This window comes from Zea mays, chromosome 7, assembly GCF_902167145.1.
Source record: "Zea mays cultivar B73 chromosome 7, Zm-B73-REFERENCE-NAM-5.0, whole genome shotgun sequence".
In the NCBI taxonomy this organism is placed as follows: domain Eukaryota; kingdom Viridiplantae; phylum Streptophyta; class Magnoliopsida; order Poales; family Poaceae; genus Zea; species Zea mays.
In genome coordinates this window covers 9,684,136-9,704,589 of record NC_050102.1, presented here as the reverse complement: position 1 = coordinate 9,704,589, position 20,454 = coordinate 9,684,136, and the positions used below count along the sequence as shown (strand labels likewise).

Genomic DNA, 20,454 nt, shown 5'->3' with positions numbered 1-20,454 from the left:
AGTCCACGCGACCGCGACTCTTGCACATGCGTCCATTCGAACCATCAACCATTCTCACGCGCATTGACCTGAACGCTTCCAAATAACATGTGGGTACCACGGATCCGGACCCATCAGTCAGTCCGGTGGTGCAAACGTCTTTAGTAACTACAACACGACGTCTTCATCTCCGCAGAGGCCACCAATTCCATCCCAGCCCCAGCATCATATCTATTCATCTTGCTCTCCTCTGTCCAAAAAGGAGGCGCCGCGCTCCTCTTCTTCTACGCCGTTCACTCTCTCTAGTCTCTCCCTTCCCTTCTCCACGCCTCCGCCCCCACTCGTGAGACCCTACCTAGCCCTAGCGCCAGCACCACCCGCCCAACCTCCCGGAGAGAGAGAGGAGGAGGCCTTCGCCGCCGCCGTTACCGTCGGCCGAGGCGCCAGAATGTTCGGGTACCAGAAGGGCCTCGACGTCGAGGCGGGGACATCGGGCGCCGCCGCCACGGGCGGCGCGCGCCAGCTCTACCCGGGGATGCAGGAGAGCCCCGAGCTGCGCTGGGCGCTCATCCGCAAGATCTACGTCATTCTCTCCCTCCAGCTGCTCCTCACCGCCGTCGTCGCCGCAGTCGTCGTCAAGGTCCGCGCCATCCCGCACTTCTTCACCACCACCAGCGCCGGCCTCGGCCTCTACATCTTCCTCATCATCCTCCCCTTTATCGGTGAGTCCGCAGCCGCCCTCAACCATCCATCTCCCTCTCTGGCTTTAGTTGTTACTCCGAGGATTCTCTCTCTCTCGTTCGGATCGGTGGGGGGAAGCACTAGAGTAGGGGTTCGAACGAAGGGTGTTCATGCGAACACTTCGCTTCTCTTCCGCAAAATGCCGACTGCCGGGTGCTTGTCGATCGCTGTTAACAATTTGGATGTGGATTGCGGTTGCGATATTTGAATCGCAGCATTCGGTGTGGTTAGAGTTCGATCAACTGGTAACTCCTGAATTATTTTTTTGGGGGTTCTCTTTTTCCGATCGGGTGCACGGGGAGGCAGTTGGGGTTGGAGAATCGAGACGGTATTTCTGTAATTCTGTCGAATATATTCTGTGCATTGCTTCAAGGTTGCAGTTAGAATCAGATTCTGATGCCCGTGTCCTAATACTGCGAAGCCTGCTAGTCCTGGCAGCGAAATTCTGCGAGGTGTTGTTGGCCGATTAGGTAAAGTTTGGAGGGCCTCTGTCAATGTGAAACTGGAGGAGCCTTGCGTGATCTCATCCGTGCACGTTTAGGTACCGTGGCGTTGTGGCAAGAGTGTTTTTCGGTGGGTGGGTTGTCAACCGTGTTTTTTTTTTGTGTTTAGCAGAAGGGCCCTTCCCCCCACCCCCACCTGTCCTAATTGCGTGTTATTTGGATTGAACTGGGTGTCTAATTACTTGGATTGATGATTCAAGGCTGAACATGGCCGTTCAATTTTCTTCGGTGTGCAGTGCTGTGCCCGCTGTACTTCTACCACGAGAAGCACCCAGTCAACCTGATCCTGCTCGGCCTCTTCACCGTTGCCATCAGCTTTGCTGTGGGCATGACATGTGCCTTCACCAGTGGTAACCATCTTTGTCTTTGTGGCTTCATTGTTCAGTTGTTTTGGCTACCATCTCCCATGGCTGCTTTGTGTGCCTGCTTGTCTAAATCGGCAGCATCAGTTTAAAATGCCATGCCATGGTTACACAGAAATTTCTGGGAACTTGCCCTGGCAGCCTATGTGATGTGCACAGCCAAATTTGTAGGTGTTTGATGGTTATGTGTTATGCTTGTCTCAATTGCTTTATTCACTGGCTTGCCTAAATTAGCAATATCACGTCAGGCGCAGATTGTTCTGGCAATGTGGAATTCACTTTTGGGTTGTGCAATGCAACTGGCGTGTAGTATGCCATAGCAGGATGCTTTTGGGGAGAGTTTTTTTTTTTTGGGGGGGGGGGGGGGGGGGTGGTAAAGATTATAGAGAAAACTCAAGTAGCATGTGATGGCAACCCATGTGCGCATTTGGCTAGTCTATCTGTACGACCAAGTTGTAGTTGTTAGTGGCTTTATGATATGCTTGTCTGAGTCAGAAGCAATTGGAATATCACCATCTTGTGGAATTGGTCATTTATAATACAAACACCTCTTGCCTGTCCTTTTCCTTATTGCGATGTTGACCTTTGACTGGATTGTGGCTTAAGAACTTGCAAACAGCGAATCGTTATTCATTGGGTTTAATAAAATATTGGTCGAAACATGCCACTTGATAAGTTATTCACTATCTTTTCTGGCTCTATTTTCTTCCTTTTTGCAAGGTACGTAGTTACATGTAGTGGTAGGTTCAATATATTTCTCCATGCTAATAATAACTCCTTTGTGTGCCTTTCTCTGTAAAAATAGCAATATCTTTTCCTTCACAAGTATTTGAATTAGCAACATCACTTATCAGCATATATACTGTTTCTGAAGGACCATGCTAGTTTTTCGAGGAGTTTTTGTGTGATTGCTGAGGAATTTGCAGGAACTTGTCTTGGTTGGATGCCAAGGGATGCATTTGCCTACTCTTTGTGTAGAGCCAAGTTGTAGGTTTGGTGGCTTTATGTTATGCTTATCTGAGCCCCTTGCTTTTATGCATGTCACATATCCAATGCAAACATATTTGGCAATGCAAAATTACATTCGACTTCCTTCATTGTGATGTTGATCTTTTGTTGGGTTGTGTTCTTTTGAACTACCTTAAAGTATTGGTTGGAACAAGTGTTGCATGGCTCTGATATTAACGGAGATATGAATCTGGCAGGTATTTGTCCATGATAATAACTGCTTCTTAGCCACAATTTTTGAGATTACTGTTTTGGTTAGGGGCTCAGTTGGAAATCAGTAACAGAATACTTGGATTTTGCGCTTTCGAGAAAAAGAATACTTGGATTTTTTTACAGAATATTATATTGTTATAGGCTGTGCACTAAGAGAGATGCTTCATATAAAAGCTACTCTTACTTTTTGGTCATCCCCAGCTGGGTTGAGATCATTTGGTATTTGATTTAGTTGATGCCAAGTCATTATAAACTGTCTTTGTGAACCCATCTTTGTTTTTGGGACCTTTATGATCTGTCTGTCACTGGCATGTGCGCTGACAACAGCTGGTGCATGATGTGGTAGTTGATTTTTTTTTCTTCCTCTTTTGCATCTGTATCTTTTTTACCAATAATTAGGACACTGAATTATGCACACTCTCTTTTTAATTTCTAGATTTAACACACATATTTTTTATTGGATGTCCAGACTACATGAAGATACTTTGTATTGTACAACTTCACAATGATGCCTGAAAATTGAAATAAAATTTTATCTCTTCTGGAGTACTTAACAATTTAGGAAATACTTGCAATATATCGCAGTTCAGCTATTTCCTGGTTGCCTTTTGTCCATTTATTAGATATATACAAAAACATGTGTCGGGATAAAATCTAAGCCTTGTAGCTGGCATTCATAATCACTCTTTTTAACTCTGTCTTTACGCTGCTTTTAGTTCTAGTTGAATACTATAATAATATAAGGTCTAGCGATTGCTAATATATTCTGGTGTGTGAACAGGCAAGGTCATTCTGGAGTCTGCAATTCTGACAACAGTGGTCGTGCTCAGCCTTACCGCATACACTTTCTGGGCCGTGAATAGGGGCAAAGACTTCAGCTTCCTGGGTCCTTTCCTGTTCGCCGCCATCATAGTGCTGCTTGTGTTCGCACTCATCCAGGCGAGAGATCTATCTCTGAAGCATCACTGTGTTCTATATGTGATGTGATAGTATTTACATATATATAATTTTTTTCAATCGATGCTGATGGGGGGGTGACCCTTGTTGCTGCCAAATGCAGATCCTGTTCCCACTGGGCAAGCTCTCCCAGATGATCTACGGCGGGCTGGCGTCGCTCATCTTCAGCGGGTACATCGTCTACGACACAAACAACATCATCAAGCGCTACACGTACGACCAGTACGTCTGGGCCGCAGTCTCACTGTACCTGGACGTTATCAACCTCTTCCTGTCCCTGATGACCCTCTTCAGGGCAGCCGACTAGGCGCTCTGCTCTCATCCTGTCTATCTACGAGTCGGTGCCTGAATGCTCCCGTGGTTAAGCTCCGGTACCCAGAATTCCAGTTCCAAGAATAGAGTTGTATATAGCTACCCGCGTTGCCTTTCTACTAGTATGGTCTTATTCGGCTTGACTCGGTTCGGTCAGAGTCTTGATACGTAGTTGGATCGCGAACAAATGAACCTTGCATGGGAGTATGGAGAGCCGTCTGCTTTATGATCCTCATTTGCCTGCCCACCACGTTGTATCAGCTGAAAGCTGAAAACAACATGTGGGCTGTTGTCTGCCAAGAATAGAATTGTGAACCACTGGAGAACCGTATAAAACGGGCCACCTACCGCCTGCCCTATACACCGTCCGAACTGCGGAACCCAAAATACTCCGTTTCTCCGACTACCACCGTCAGACTGAAGTTCTCTGAAAAAAATTCTACGAAATTTATGCATTCTGAAGTTCTCTGAAAAAAAAAATCAGTACATAAGTGATCAAGTGAAGGACCGTATAATGGCACAATAATAAATGATTACATCCAGTTCGTTTTCCGAATTTCCCTCTGCAAACTGCACAGAAGCTGTCATTGTCTGTCTCAGTCTGGTCCAACCCTGATGCTTTACACGTTCTGGGCTTCAGGCTGCCTCGTGCTCACGGGTAGGGCTGGAATATAAGCTCAAGCCTCGCAAGCCAGCTCAAACTTGGAGCGACTCGCGAGCCGAGCCAGCTCGTTTCTGTAGCGAGCCTTACAAAATTTTCTGTAGCGAGCCTTACAAAATTGATCAATTTATAAAATAATAATAAATATTAGATAACTTTATAGATACTAGCTTATTTTTTAGTCTTTGATAACGAATATATTACAATTTATAATTTAAATTACTCATAATGTTAAAAGATGATTCTATATTTCAAATTTATATAATATTAATTTACTAAATAATACAACAATAAGTATCAGAATATGACTCTCACGAGCCAATGTCGAGCCCTCAGGCACCGAGCCCGGCTCGTTTCCATCCCTGCTCACGCGCTATGGGCTTGTCGAGGTCAGCGCGACCAAACACCATCTATCTCTATTCTTTTCTTTTTCAAACCCACTCTTCGACACAAGAGGCGAGAATAATTGTCATGAAGAAATGCCACCTAACTCTGTTGCATACTTCGCATTACACAATCGACCGAGAGATGTGGATTCCGCGGGGCACGGCTATCGCAGCGTTTTCCAGCGTAGCAGTACTGCGCAGTCCAGGAAGGCCACAAATCTGTATGGGATGACAAATTTCTACGTACTGCACAACCTGACACGATCTGGCCAACTGGAAAGTATACTCGACACGTTCTGAGCGGCAGAGCCTGGTTGAAACATGAAAGCAAACTAAAAACTGTTGGCACAAACGCACGCATGCCAGCATGCTTGAATTCTCCAACATCGGGAGGCCAAGAATACTGGGACTTTAGGTTACATTCCCAACTCCCAAGCGATCCTGCATCAGTTTTCTGATCTGTATCAGACACACAAGGCAATGTCCAGGATCAAGGAAAAGAAAAGGGCACAAGAGCTGGCAACCCAGACTGAGGGCCAATTTCCAGGGACATTCCTCCCCATGGCCCCATGGCTCTTCGGAGAACTTCGAACATCTGGAACTTGGCAGCAGCTGATCCAAAGACCAGGTCTCGAACATAAACTCGTCAGCAGACCCCGCTCCCAGTATCTCTCACCTTACAATGACAGCTCTAGATCCTGTCCGCACAGAAAGGTGAATAGCCTATGAAATGCTCAAACCTCAAGTTGAAACAACCACAACAGTGGAGCATGCAAACCGACCATGTACACTCATCGACTCCCAACAGGATCGCCCAGTAAGACCAGTTTTTTGTGCTTGCCTCCCCCGACTACCTGACACCACCGAAAGAGACTCCCCTTAAGTGAAGGACTGCCTGCATATGTTGGAGGGATGCTCATTAAGGCAAGGGGAAAGCTGTTTACTTCAAAAACTACAAACGTGCAGCTGATTCGAAAATTATAAAATGTACGCACCATGTGTGCCGGCATCGGACAGCCACTCGACGAACAGCCCGTTTCTTATCGTCGAGAGCCCTGACTGCTGCCTGCACAACCTGGATGAACGGTCAGTCTGGTGAGTTCTTTTTAGTAAGGGCAGATTGGTTACTGATGCGAAAATGTAACAGCGGTCAGCCACGCTAGGAAGGATACCCTGAATCCCTAGTAGCGCATAGAAAACTAACCTTTCGCCGCACAGGATAAATCTTTGAGTGAGGAAACGTCGAAAAGGCTACTAAACATTGTAATGCTGTCTCCCGCACAACCTAAGGGGAAAAGGTTGTTAAACTGACATACTAACTCGCACATGTAACAGAGGTACAGTTAGTATGGATGGATTAATAAAAATAGCAGTAGGGTCACCATCATGTGAGGATAGGAAACAAGTTCAGTAAGAACGCTGATTGTGATTTGGATGTTGTCCAGAATGCACTCTTTGCCTGGTTAGCAAAAAAAAAAAGAAGTTAATGACAAGATCAAATGCATTGCATTAGATCAATGTCTTGAAGGACAATATCAAAGAGCACAAAAGTAATTTATCCATCTGGAGGCCACAACCTATTACCTACAAACTAAAAGTTGGTGAGAATGTAAGAACAAAACAATAAAAATGGTCCAACCTTTTTCATCCATCAACATTCCAGAGAAGACAAGTAACAAACTGTACACCAGATCCTTATCCCCAACATCCATACTTAATTTAGCTAAGCTATCAACCATCACGAGTAAAATCTGCAAGATGGGGAATAATAAGTTAATTTGACTGTGAATGCTAATATTACATGGACATATGTATATCATAATCAAAAGAGCTGTAACCTGGTGTGCTTCAGTTATAACTGCTGGTACTGGAGCATTGGAAATGATATGCCCAAAAGCTCGGTATAGTGCCAATCTGCAATTGATAAGGATTCTATCATTTTAAGAGATTATAATTGGGCAAGCTAACAATACACAAGCAGTTCTTAAATTAGTAAATAAAACGTATAAAATAGCCATCAAGATGCAATAGCAACCAATTGTTCTACCATATCATCTAATAATGATGCTACGTGCAAGGAAAATCACTTCCTTTTTACATTGTGCAAGGAAGATGGTGTTATGTGGTTTTCTCGATTGAATGCTTTCCCAAAATATGAATGGCACAATGAATTGCGCCACTTCTAAATCCATGGCAATTCAGTTCGTTTTAGGTTGTCGGCACTTTTTTTTGTTAAATTAGCGTATGAGTATCAGAGATGATGTCAGTGCCACTTCTTTCACTAACATGTGAAATGGGCAGTCGGTGGGCCTACTGGGCCAGCTTCAGTAAAATGTGGCCCATTAGGGTTACGGTTAATTAGCGATAAGGGTCTCTTGCTTAGGGTTAGGGGTCAAGTAAGCCTCTCAGGGGCTTCCCCTACAGTTTTCTTGGTCAAACAAAGTAAGCCTCTCGGTTTAAGGAGAAGAGATATACCAATCTAATCAGGCAAGAAGAATATTTTGATCTATTAGTGTAGGGACAGCCCCTTCTATCAGTTGTGCTCCCACTGCTGCCTATCGGCTGGCTGATGCCAGGCTGGTTGGATTAGGGCCATCCAGATCTACGGCCGTAACACGTCTAATGCAAGAGATACAGATGTCACTTGGCATTTTATAAACAGATCAAATCGCTAATAAATGCATGTAAGCCCCTCATCAGCATTCCAGAACAGAAGAGATTTCAATATGTCCTCAAACTTAAAAAAAGAATACCACTAAGGAGAAAAGCATAATATAACGGGGAACAGCAATGATGCACTGGAGCAGAATAACTTGTGAGAATTGTGTGACTGCAAAAGCAAGCAGTAATCAGTAAAATATATAAATGAATAAAATAACAGGAACACTGATACTTACTTTGTCGTGACCACAGTTGTTTCTTTAATTTTGGAGAGGAAGATCGGCATCATTATTGAGAAGAAACGCTGCTTGTATAATGGTTTTATTCTTGCATGAAATTTTTTATTTAGACACATTTCTGAATCACTCATCATCACATGGAATGCACTAGCTGCAGATATTGCAAGAGAAGTATCTGATGAATCACCGCCATAAGGTTCTTCCTGGTGGGATGGAACTGTAGACAAAATCTCATCTGAGAATAGGATCTTAAGAAGAAACATTGAAATGTCCTTCACTTTCTCGTCTCCTCTCATAAGTAATCCTTTGCCAATCCAAGCCAAGCTAGACAAGATATTAATCTTAGAAAGCTTGTTTCTAGACGAAACATCTGAGAAATTAACATCTGAAGTGCCAGCACAAGATTGAGATGTCTTTGAGCAGCTGTTGGCTAATACAGTTGAGAAACACCTCTCAAGAATATCATCAAGTATTTTATCCATCTGATTCTCATGAGAAAACTCTGGATTATGTAGATATTTATTGAAAATAGAAGCTAATGCATAAGCAGCTGGCATTTTCCCATTTAGTAGGAAGACAGTAAAGAGTTTAATCATCACCATCATATCTGGTACAGGTGTTTGAGGCCGAAGGCCTATTATAATCGACGAAAACATGCTGATGAGAGCTGTTTCTGAAACAGAATGTAAAGGAACTAACTCATCTACAGGCAAAAGACGGTCTGTCATCAATTCCATTGGGAGTGAGAGCATTGAAGATATTGTGCTATGTGCTTTCTGAACAATAAGTGATTGTTGCTCCTCTGTACATACTCCAACTAAAAGCTTCATCCCAGTCATTAGTGAGTCAAGGAGGCCCTGAAAAAGAAATATTTAGTGTGCCATCATTACATGCAAGATGTATCACCATAAGCACAAGGTACTCTTAATAACTGGGTTAACAGAAATGTTCGATTTAATAGAGCTTCACCTGTGAGCTGATTCTATCTAACACAGTCAAATCCTCAGTCTCATCCAATAGATGCAGTGCAAAGCTCAATGCAAGTTCATTGACACCACCAGAAGCTAATAACCTGCAATAAAGGGGATATTACTCAGGGAGAATGGATTACTTAGGGCTAGTTTGGCAACCCCATTTTCCTAAGGGATTTCCATTTTCCTAAGGCCCCGTTTGTTTGGTTGGAATTGAATTCCATTCCAATAATAATAATTTAGACACAAACTAATTAAGTTATTATATTTGTATATGTAATTTATTTGTATATTATCCTAAATCATATGAGAGAGATAGTTATAAACTACATTTATACTATAAAAAAACAAGTAGAAGAGTTTGCTATAAGTTGTACATTAGAAAAGTAGCATGTAAATCTATAGAATCAATTTCCATATCTCACTCCATGAATTTGAGATAGGCTTATATATAAATGTTGGAAAGTTATAGAATGTCACATTCTAAAAAATAGACTACTCCATTAGTTAGATTCCAATTCCTTAAAATCAAGGGAAACAAACGGGCCCTAAGGGAAATTAGTTCATTTCCCTAGGAAAAATGGGAATCCCTTGGAAAAATGGAGTTGTCAAACTAGCCTTTACCAAAATATATTACGGCAAAAAGAATAGCAATTAGTTCGACTAGTCCATGTTTGAGAAGTCTACCACAGAACATGATAGCCATAGCTATTCAATGGTCAAGTTTCCAGAACATATTTTAACAATTAAGTTTGCACAATCCTAGGCAGAGGTTTTTAGACTGTAAACTTCTCTTGACACGGAATTACATACTAAAAACCAAAGTTGTCATACCATGGAAGGACCCGGTTAGAGTAACACTCAAATAAATGGGCCACATGGTCAGCACATTCCATTCTTCCATTAGCCTGCATCATCAATAAAAAGTATGTTCAGTTGCTTATAAAGAATGAAAAGTTGCACAAAACAAGAAGCCAACATGGCGAGCAGACCTCAGATTCAGAAATATTGGTGACAACAGCGACTTCAAGTGATTTCGCAACTCTTAACATATAGTTCAACCCAGCAGTTCCAACTTCATAACTTGCTTCAAGTCTTAGACCGAGAGGCATTGAAGTATCATAAGATTCAGCCAAAGAAACAATCTTGTCAACAACCGTTCTGTAGTAAACTACTTCCCTTTCAGAAGCATGGAACTTGGCAATAGATGAACCAATGCTAGCCAATGCTTTCAATGACAATCTCCACAGATCTAAATTTTCAAACTTATTTATAATTATTGACGTGAACATAAGCAGAATATCCTCATAAGCATTTGCTGGCAGAGGCGAGCATTGTTCCGGGAATGTTGCTAGTGTTAGCAAGCCCTTCACTGCAAACCATTTATAACCATAAATTAGAATGTATAACTTAATTCAGAATGCAATAAATACAGACACTAACACAAAATAGGTAAAGTGGAAAAGAGTTGACACCATGTGCATTTAGTATTTGTGAATTTGTAACTTTGGCAACATGGAGTTATATGAAGGGATCACACATGCGCATAAATGTAGTGTAGACAAATGTGACGACACCAATCAGGTCCATAAGATGTTAACTTACCAGCACAAGAGACATATTCTTGTCTGAAATTTGGCTGCATAGATTGAGAAGCTATAGCAAAAATGGATCGAAGGAGATGGATTAACTGCTCCAGCTTTTTCTGCAAGATAAGCCACCAGGAACCCTTTGCTAATTTAACAGAAGAAAAATCTTCATAAGATACCAAAGCCACTTCTCTACAGGATGAAAGCAATTGAACAGATAAATAGAGTGCTCCATAGTTGACAGGAGCAGAAGATGATCCATTACAATTATTCAACTGCCAGGATTCATAGTCAGCTTTGGTTCCCACAATATCTACCAAGTGTGCAAAGTGCTCTTGAAGAACTCTAGTACAGAAATATGTAGACGATTCAGCAAGGATAGAAATAACACTTCCAAGTGCATGCAGTTGGGCCAGGTCCTCTAATGAACTCAATATGGTCTTTTCCACGCTTGATACAGAGTGGATCTTGTTCACAATATCCTCATCCAACAAGATCAAATTAATGAAAAGATCTTTATCAGAAGAATCAGTATACATAATAGCAGTCTTCAAACAATTCAGAGCCTCTGATATTAATAATTGATCTGAAGAAAGGTTAAAAATCACTTCTTTCAACTTGTACCAAACAGCTGATGCATGTCTAACCATTCTATCAGCTCCATAGAAGCGAATGCATTTGTCCAAATATTTTAAGGAATCAATCTGACAATAAAAGATCAGCACTACGAGATTACTGAGGGCATTCACTATAGTAGAGCAATGCAGAAAGTGGAGCTGCTTACCTTTGCCAATGGAAGAGAGGAAGAAAGTTTGTCAAGAAGCAAAGGGATGACAAAAGGCTCAAAATATTGGGTTGAACAAAAAGCGTGCTGCAAGTATTCAAACATACTGTTAGCCAAGAAGATGCACTAACAGCAAGCCTTCCTCACCAACAAACATGGCAAGTATCTAGTAACAGAAAATTACAACTCCTCCATTACAGAGAGTTCAGTAATGTTAAGCATATCTTTAGTTGGAATCATAAAAAAGGAAATCGAAACTTGAAAGCATAAATAAATCAAGTGAAATAGCACATTCATACCATCAATGCTCTAGAGAGGTCTTCCCGTGTAGTGTCCAAACCATTACCCACTCCCTGCATACATAAATGACAGACATAATCACGATCCCATTTTGGAGAAAGAAAGATCAAGACCTACTGAGTAACAGAACAATAGAGCAAAGAAAACGGATTGACAATCAAACTGGTCAATTAGCATACGTGTGTGAAGTAGACAGGAAAATACTTGCTCAGAATCTCAAAAACGTCCCCTGCAAACTGTGCTGCCAAACCAGATGGATCTGGAAACAGCTTCATGACAACTTCCACTACATGAAAAGAAAGCATCAAGCACTCTGGATCCTTTTCTTCATCAATTGCTTCACAGATCCCATACAGCTGTTCACCATCCTATAAATATCAATTAAGTTTGTGTTTACATTTAGCCTCTGCATAAATCTAAAGAACAGTAACTACAAATTTACAAATGAACCGGCAGTGAGACAAACTAAATTTCCATGAGCTCAGATGTGATGATGACCAGAATTCTCTCAAATAACTAGCATTATCTAAAAAAAGGTTTATAATAGCTTTGAATTCCCATACCCATGGTATGCTTTGCAAAGTACCCCTTGGCCCTTGCTCGTGGTAGGTATTTGTCCAATTTAAGCTAAATCAGAATTAAATTACATCAAAGAAACAGGATCATATTGATATACGTGATTCAAAAAACACATTGTGAAGGTAATGGGTATTGTGCTTACTATTTCTTAAGGAAAATGCAACTACACACTTGAGCATATTGCCTAGGGTCAAGGGTGGGTGGGTGGAAGTGGTGGTGGTGGTGGTCAAGGTCTACGGGTGTGAGATATTATTAAATTTGTTTCTTCTTAACCACTAATTAGTAAATAAAAAACAAAGAGATCAGGTCCTGGTGCATAGGGGGTTGCAAGAAGATATGATCACAAAGTTCTATAACATATTGGTCGTGGTTCCAGAAACCAAGGGACAATACAATTTGTGTTCGGGAGGGGAGGCTAGCGCGGACTCACTCCGAATGGTGAATCTGAGGATTCGGACATAGAGTTTATATTGGTTCAGGCTTTCGCCCTAGTAGTACTGATAGCATTGTTTAAAAGGTGTCGCCTAGGTGTCCAGGCGACAGGTTTTGCTAGGCGTCCGCGCCGCCCAGGTAAACTTGAGCATGGCGTCCGCCTAGGCGCAGTAGGCGTCTGGGCGACGCCTAACCTAGGGTTTGTTGGGCTTAGTTCCCCGGTCCAAATTGGCGCTGGATTTTGGCGCTCGATCCCCCTGTGCGCTAGCTTTGGCCAGCTATGCTAGAGGTCCAAGCATTGATGAAATGTGCAAAGGAAAAGATCAATCAAAGCTTTGTTGTCCAAAGCAAGAAGAGTTTACTCAAGAAAATCATAACTATAATTGAACGGCGTTGGGAGAAACAAATGGATCACCCATTGTATGGGGCTGCAATGTATTTGAACCCAGGAAAGTTGCATCCTCTCATAAGAAATGATGATGATGCTATTGTCGGTCAGCTAAGAGGTTGCTTTCTTGATGTGCTTGCAAGAACGGTAGATGATGAGGAAACTAGAGACAAGATCAATTATCAATCAATGGATTACGAGTTTCTTAGAGGACCAGCTTTTTCAAATAATATGGCCAAAGATAACCTACAAACTATGACCCCACGTAAGTGTTTGTGGCTATTACTAGTTTACTACTTACTAGTTGTTGCTAGTAGCTTGCTAAATTGTTGTGTTGTTATTGCAGTTGAGTGGTGGCGTTTGTATGGTGGCCGTGCTATTGAGTTACAGAGATTTGCTAGACGTTTGGTGAGTCTTTGTTCATCAGGTTGTGAACACAATTGGAGTACCTTTGAATTTGTAAGTTATTATGTGTGCCTCCTCAAGTCCTCATCCACCTACTTGGCTACTTCTGTAACTAATATTTCAGGATTAAATGACCAGGTGTTTTCTCTTTTCTTATTTTGTAGATCCATACAAAGAAAAGAAACTGATTGTTGCATAAGAGGTTGAATTCTATTGTCTTCATTTCCTACAACCGAAAGATGAAAGCTAGGTTCCAAAAACTACGCCAGGAGAAGGGGAAAAACTTTGATCCATTGGTTCATGAGGACTTCAACTGGGACAATGAGTGGGCTGATTCTTTGCATATAGTCCCTGAAGGTGGGCGTGGGTGTGAGTGTGACCTTACATGGGACCTTGTGGATAACGCCATTGGAGCATCACAAACACTTCGTGGCCGAAACTTACCAAGAAGAGCCCATAATGTGTATTCAAGAAGAAATTCTGTTGCTGCACAAAATATGTCAGAGACTGAAGAGGAAGATGAAGATGAAGAAGATGTTCCACATGATGATGCAGAAATCACAGATTGTGAAGATGAATCTAATGCTGGCAATGATGGTGAAGAAGGGGAGGCGCCCAATATCCCAGGAGAGTTTGATGATGATTTTTGAGCGACGGGAGAGTAGCTATTGCTAGATTGCATTAGCATATTTGCTGCATTACTAACTGCAACTAGTTACTATTAATTATGCCATTACAAACTATTTATGTGGCTATTTCAGATTTGGTATTGTGTTGTTTTAATTTTTGTGACTTGCTATTGTTCCTTTAGAAACTACTTTGTGGCTATTTCAGATCCAGTATTGTGCTATTGTGAATTTGTGATGATTTCTAGTTTATGAGTTGTAACAACTATTTGGTTGCTTGGTATTTGGCTAGTAAGGCGTCGCCTAGGCGTTCAGGCGGTGGCTGGGCGCCTAGTTCCGCCTAGCCGCCTTTAAAACCATGGCTGATAGTAGTATTACTTTGGGGACTATGTTACAACTGGTACCTATGTGTGGTGAAGGAGGGAGTCCTACCCTTTTATAGCTCAAGGGTAGGACCTTAAGCTCAAGGGTAGGACCTTACAGTGAGAACTTGTTTCCTAATGGTAAGGGTATGATATGTTGTAGTGTTGTGTTTAGTAGTCCCGCCGATGTAGCCTTCCTGACGTCGTCTCCGAGATTGTGCGTAGTTGTTCGCCAGGCATGGTGTACCGTCTTATACGTTCGGTATACGGGTCCCTATAGCGAGTCCGACGCTAAGGTCCCCATAGTGACGCCCGACTGGCCCCACAGGGCAGAGTCAGGGCATGTCTCGAGGTCGTGCTTGGCGTGGCCCTGCCTTCTGTCAGAAACCCTGCGTCACCCTCCTAGCATGCGTACACTCGATATGGTGTATTGCTCCGTCCTGCCCGACATGTGGGTTACTGTGGCGACTTCGATACTTAGGTTCTCCACGACTGGGGTTGATCGGTCCCACAAGGCAGAGACTGTATGCGGTGGCATACCGTCACGTTGATAGAGACTGCTCGGCATCCCTTCGATATGTCGCGCCACTGGTCCTGATGTAGTTTGGTGACGACACGTCCTGTCGTGGCCGACATGGGTCAATAGAACCAGATTGGGGCCTCTGCCTCGCTGAGTTGCTCGGCTAGGACTTGGTCGGAACCTCCGCCTCACCGAGTTGCTAGGCAGGGACTTGGTCGAGACCTCCGCCTCGCTGAGTTGCTCGACAGGGACTTGGTCGGGAACTCTGCCTCGCTGAGTTGCTCGGCAGGGACTTGGTCAGGACCTCCGCCTCGCTGAGTTGCTCGGCAGGGACTTGGTCGGGACCTCCGCCTTGCTGAGTTGCTCGGCAGGGATTTCATCGGGACCTTCTGCCTCGCTGAGTTGGCAGGGACTTGGTCGGGAAGTGGGCCGTTGAGAGTCTTGAGCCTACTTTGGGCACCTAGTTCCTGGGTACCCGACAATATCGACCCAAAAGATTAAAATAAAAAACACCCCCTAAACATTTAACAGAAGAGAACATAAATTGCAGAGAGCAATATACTACTCTAACAGCTAGAAAGTTTATGATTAGACAGAACTCATGAATGCATTCTTTTTTCCAGTACGGATAGCAATTATGTTTTGCCAATATAGTAGTGATCCAGTGTTGTTCAGATATAGAGTAATCACCACACCATTTGTTTTACAGCTTCCGGGTACCGATCCAATATGCAGCTCAGAATTTCAAAGCACAGCTGGATTCAAACAGAGATGGAAAAAGGTATCAGTACATCAGATAATGATTTTAAGATGTACCTATCTAACCATCTTTGCACTGAATAATCAAATCAACCTTGCGGTCAGCAGCTGCAAGTGACTGCACTGGAACATTCTGTAAGAAAGACTCAACTAGTCTTTTGACATCAGCAATCACAATACAACCAACACCATGTTTCCTGTGCAATAAAGCCAGGCAACCAACAAGGGCTCCTCGTATTGCTTGCCAATCTGACTGATATAGAAAAAATAAAACAAGAAGGCATGAGTATTGCTAAAATAAGGACAGGTGCCAAACAGTAAATAATAGACACTTGTCACATTTACTGGTCTTCAGCACACCGATTTGCTTCACTTAACATACACACCCGTAACTGAAATATAAATGACAAAAAAACTAATCACTAGGAGCTAGGGCATTCAAGAGGAAAGCCCTCAAGACCCAGCCAATCCCTAAAGATGTGCTTCCTCTTCGGCAAGCATCAAAGCTCCAGCCATGCAATGTGCAACAATTCCAATGATTCCATAGAGTTCAGGCACCAAGAATGACAAGAGACTTAAGGCCCTTTTGCACCTGACCAGTAACCGCATCACTCACCCAACTTCACAAGTAACTTTGGCTATTGGTCTAGGTCCAAAAGGTAAATTACCAAAATACCACACCTGATCCAGAGCTCAAACTCATATATGCAATTTTTTTAATCAGGTGAAGGACTTGTATAAATTGCTTATATGCCATCTAACTTTTAAAAAAGAAGACAATCTAATTGATAGGTTAGTTCAGAGACATGAAATCAAAGAAGTCACATCAGTATATTGAAAAGCAAGCTAAGTAAATAATGTAGTTAGGATTGTTGCATCTCACTGAGATGCAAAACCCCTGCTTATGTAGAAAACTAATTTAATGTAAGTTTATCTACATTAAACAGGACACAGTAGGAGGGGGCTCACTTTGGCATGTAATGCTCTAAACACAAATTTCCGTAACCACAATTTTGACAGTTTTGCTGTGCGGAAATGGAACTCATACAAATAAAGTGCCAGATGTTTATGTGACGATTGCAGTTAAGGGTTGATAACACTAAAACGATGGTTACACTTTCCCGGAAGGGAGAAAAAGGCTATGTTGTTGAATGCAAGGGTTTTGGCTGTTATTTATACAACAAACACCAATTACTCTTCGTATTCTCCTTGTATGTGGCCCTTGTTAGGTTTCATCTCCAGCCTACCCAACTTAATGGGGACAAAGACGTTTTGTTGCTGCTGCTGCTGTTGTTATTAAATTATAAAACAAGGCCTTGGTCTAATAAGAACTTATACAAATATAAATGCATCACCTTCCCTAGTTTGTTTCCTTGTAGATTTCATCTTGCTCCATGATTGCAACAAGAAAATTGCAGGAACAAAAGTTAAAGTTTACTAAATAAAAAGGGGTAGACGCAGTGCTGGAGGCTCCCGCATGAGTGGGGTCTATGAAAGGGATAAACCAAGGCAAGCCTTTTCTCCGCAAATGCAGAGAGGCTGCTTCAAACCCGTGACCTGGTGACTCAGTGAGACAACTCTCACCATTGTACCAGACCTGCCCTTCTAACATTTACTAACTTAATACCAGATATAAATATAAACATGTCAGTCTATTATTCAATAAAAATGCAATCATAAAGAAAATACTTCAATAGAACCATTACTCAGTTCTTTCTCTTCCATCCTTTTTATACTTTAAACTTCTAGGAAAATATTTGACACGAAATGATAATGATTCACCTAGTCAAAGTGTCAAACACAAACTTACCAATCTTGATATAAAGAAGTCTGACAATGTTGTAATGGTAATAACATCTAAATATTTAAATGAAATTCGAGACAATGTTTCCCCAAGAAGCAGTATTCCTGTAAAATAAAAGCTTAGAAGTAAATTACCAGCAACAAAAAAACATGCATGTAGCAGGTTAATGATATTTAGTCAAATCTATCAGGAACAGATGCAAAGGGAGATAAGTTCAGAAGGTTAGATTGAAATGGTAAGTTCAGAACAAAGTTCAAATTTATTGAAACGCAATCACTGATCCAATAGAGTGGCACATTCTTCCTTGCCATTTTCAGTTTGTACTGTCAATCTGCATGTAGACATGCACACCCCTGTATGCTTGTATTGTCATATATAGTTGGTGTTTGTTTCATTAGTAAAAACTGCATCAGTCTTCACAAAAAGGTCAAAAGGATAACATTCGAAGTATTCATCTTCAAAGGAAATACCGGTAGGAGAACTAGCCATAGGCCATACCTCCTAACGGACTTAGAAAGAAGGTTCAGACTTTGAATTACAACGTTTGATCGACACTTAATAAATCATGATAACATAGCGTGGACTGTAACCACAACAGAGAAAATAGATAAACGAACCTCTTGATCTGACAATGTGGTCTGTTGTCGTCAAATAAAGATCCATCTTGGACACCTATACAAAATCACCAAGTAGAAACATAATGAAGTTAACCTGCTTTCCCCAGTATGGTGCATCACGCTACAAAATGACATCTTGGCTGCTGGAGCATACCAAATCAAAAAGGGTCAACTTGTCTTTGTTCACCAGGGCAGCAAGTGCATCCACGCTAGCAGACTGTTGCACACCACATCATTACAGCATTAGGATACACATGAAACCAGATATCAGTCTAAGCGAAAGGAACATTTTTTCACAACAAACTAAACTAGCAGTAGTTCTTCGCACTAGTTTTATACAGAATCTGAAACTGGAGGTGTTCTATCAAATCTCGCACATAAACCAATGGTTTGTTCCGGCATCCCAAATATACCAACCTCATATTGTGAATTTGTGATTACTACTACAAATCGAATTACTCAAGACACAAGCTAACTAGTTAACTGAACTAACGTTGCAACTGGAACGAGGGGAATGAGAGAGGAGAGGAAAGAGGATGTTACATGCTGCACGGCGGGGCGGGAGACGTCGACGTAGGCCTCGACGTGGGGGACCCACTCGCCGGGAGGGACCATCACCATCGCCGCCGCCGGTGCTTAGCCCCCGAGAGGGTTTATCTAGGGTTCTGCTGCTCGGGTGCCGCGTGGATATGAAGGGCCTTGGGCCGTGGTCTAGGAGAGGCTTTCTGCAGGAACGCGTGAGGCGGAGGAGGTGTGCTGGACGGCGGCAGCGGCAGGTGGCGTCGATGGGACGGCGGCGCGGCGACGGAGGGATGAGGGGCGGGCGACGGGTGTTTTCCCGGTTTTTCTTTGGTCTTTTAGGGCTACTTTGGGAACACCGTTTTCCCAAGGGATTCTAATTTTCCCTTCGGTGTTCCCAAAGTAGCTCTTAACAGGCTATGGGCAGCAGTCCAGCACATCGTCCTAAACTCCTAATGGGTGGACAAAATAATGGCAACGGAAGTCCTTCGTGCAAGCGTGTCAGTAAACTATCTGGTAGCTGTTTGGTTCAGCTTCTGGGCGGCTTCTGGCCGCCAGAAGCTAAAGCTGAAACCAAACGCCCAACTTCTCGCGCGACTTTTGGGCAAAGCGTTTGGGTAAGAAGCCGCCCGCCCACGGTCCTCGCGAAGCGGCGCTCATTTGGCTTCCGTAAGAAGCCCACGCGCAGTTAGGCTAGGGTTCCCTGCAACGCTCCTCCGCCGCCGCGAAGCGAACGGAGCGTCGCCGGTCCGCACCGAACGCATCGCCGCCGGTGTACTCAGGTACGGAATCCCTCCTCCCATTGTCGTCCCCACCGTCTTCTCCTCCCATTGTCGTGTTTCCTTCACCGTTTCCTCTTTGCAGCAGTGACACCGCCGCCCTGGCTCCGTCGCGAAGGTTCCGCAGCTCCCCCACCATCGCGTCTGCATCTTCGTAGGTACGGTGCACCTCGCGTCCATCCGTACCCACCCCGCTGTCTCCTGTCGTGTTGCTAGGGTTCGATCCCGCCACACCCCTCCCCCTCATGTCCAGTAGCTCCACTTAATCTTCAAAGGTAATGAACGACCTAGTAACAGATTATTGTCTTCATTGCCGCCTACAGATTTTCGTATCAAGTCGAGGTCAAGGTCTTCGGTTCCAAGATCAACTGGGATTCTAGGACTTCGGTTCCAACCTCCACTGAAGCTAAGGTAACGTGAATATCAATTTGTGTTTGACTTATTTGTCAGCATATATGCAGTTTATGTGTTCCAAGAACGTGGATCCATGGCCTTGTTTTAGTTCATAACCGTCACTAGACCTGAACAATGATTCCACGGTTAGGATAAGAGAACTAATCTAAATGGTAGGGATCAACTGCTTCAACAATTTTATTGTGGGGGGAATGATTTTTTTTGAATACAGAAGATATTACCAATTGTTGTTCGCGGTTAACTGCAATCCATTGATATGGTTCAGGGTTTATTCCATAGATTGGCAACCTGAGTATCTTTATGATTGTAGCTTCAACCCTAATTTTGTAGAGTATCTCAATGGATGTAAGTACATTGTCCTACTGTCTAGTTCACTAACAACCTTAATCCACATCAGATGGATTCAGCAGACTCCATAGCCGACAAGGCAATTGGAAGGATGCAAGAGATTGCGGACAAGATTTTTTCCGTAGCTCGTCAAACAATCCGTCCAGGACGCGGGTTGTCCTCATTTGAGGCTACCAAATTACGTGTAGCATTGGAGGACATTGCTTGCATGCTTGAGCAAGACTCTCTAGTGTTGC

At 42.9% G+C, this 20,454-nt stretch overlaps 2 protein-coding genes and 1 long non-coding RNA gene across 7 annotated transcripts; 2 read left to right on the top strand and 1 right to left on the bottom strand.

The window, feature by feature from the left end:
* The first annotated feature begins 260 nt into the window (after positions 1-260).
* LOC100191683 (uncharacterized) lies at positions 261-4,306 on the top strand. The gene is made up of 4 exons (NM_001137112.1): positions 261-701; positions 1,460-1,573; positions 3,588-3,745; positions 3,867-4,306. The coding sequence occupies exons 1-4, from the start codon at positions 428-430 to the stop codon at positions 4,068-4,070; spliced, it is 750 nt and encodes a 249-aa protein (NP_001130584.1). The 5' UTR covers positions 261-427; the 3' UTR covers positions 4,071-4,306.
* Positions 4,307-5,361: 1,055 nt separating this feature from the next.
* LOC100217039 (uncharacterized) lies at positions 5,362-19,028 on the bottom strand. 5 transcript variants are annotated; one of them, XR_002263293.3, is made up of 21 exons: positions 18,702-19,023; positions 18,313-18,375; positions 18,159-18,213; positions 17,548-17,645; positions 15,832-15,990; positions 15,674-15,733; positions 11,846-12,034; positions 11,666-11,719; positions 11,367-11,453; positions 10,599-11,286; positions 9,986-10,365; positions 9,828-9,901; positions 8,992-9,094; positions 8,020-8,879; positions 6,961-7,036; positions 6,762-6,873; positions 6,505-6,581; positions 6,327-6,407; positions 6,118-6,197; positions 5,905-6,017; positions 5,434-5,820 (listed from the first exon to the last, which is right to left on the bottom strand). XR_002263293.3 is itself a non-coding variant. In NM_001359550.1 (20 exons), the coding sequence occupies exons 1-20, from the start codon at positions 18,777-18,779 to the stop codon at positions 6,002-6,004; spliced, it is 3,390 nt and encodes a 1,129-aa protein (NP_001346479.1). In that variant the 5' UTR covers positions 18,780-19,028; the 3' UTR covers positions 5,362-6,001. The 5 variants fall into 5 exon arrangements, 4 of the variants coding, with proteins under 4 accessions (NP_001346479.1, XP_020395927.1, XP_035816297.1 ...); NM_001359550.1 differs by having other exon boundaries at positions 5,362-6,017; positions 18,702-19,028; XM_020540338.3 differs by having other exon boundaries at positions 5,367-6,017; positions 15,832-15,986; positions 18,702-18,998.
* On the top strand, positions 13,246-13,645 carry LOC118472904 (uncharacterized). Its single transcript, XR_004851354.1, has 3 exons — positions 13,246-13,330; positions 13,412-13,524; positions 13,635-13,645. It is a non-coding gene; the product is annotated as an uncharacterized lncRNA (long non-coding RNA).
* Positions 19,029-20,454: the final 1,426 nt, after the last annotated feature.

What these genes read in the sequence shown, in the direction of transcription:
- LOC100191683 (NM_001137112.1), top strand. Translation starts at nt 428, where the DNA reads ATGTTCGGGTACCAGAAGGGCCTCGACGTCGAGGCGGGGACATCGGGC. An exon ending in CATCATCCTCCCCTTTATCG is followed by an intron (nt 702 to 1,459) that starts GTGAGTCCGCAG and finishes TTCGGTGTGCAG; the next exon opens with TGCTGTGCCCGCTGTACTTC. An exon ending in GACATGTGCCTTCACCAGTG is followed by an intron (nt 1,574 to 3,587) that starts GTAACCATCTTT and finishes GTGTGTGAACAG; the next exon opens with GCAAGGTCATTCTGGAGTCT.
- LOC100217039 (NM_001359550.1), bottom strand. Translation starts at nt 18,779, where the DNA reads ATGGTGATGGTCCCTCCCGGCGAGTGGGTCCCCCACGTCGAGGCCTAC. An exon ending in CCTCTCTTCCATTGGCAAAG is followed by an intron (nt 11,287 to 11,366) that starts GTAAGCAGCTCC and finishes TTTTATTGTCAG; the next exon opens with ATTGATTCCTTAAAATATTT. An exon ending in TAGATAGAATCAGCTCACAG is followed by an intron (nt 8,880 to 8,991) that starts GTGAAGCTCTAT and finishes TTTCTTTTTCAG; the next exon opens with GGCCTCCTTGACTCACTAAT.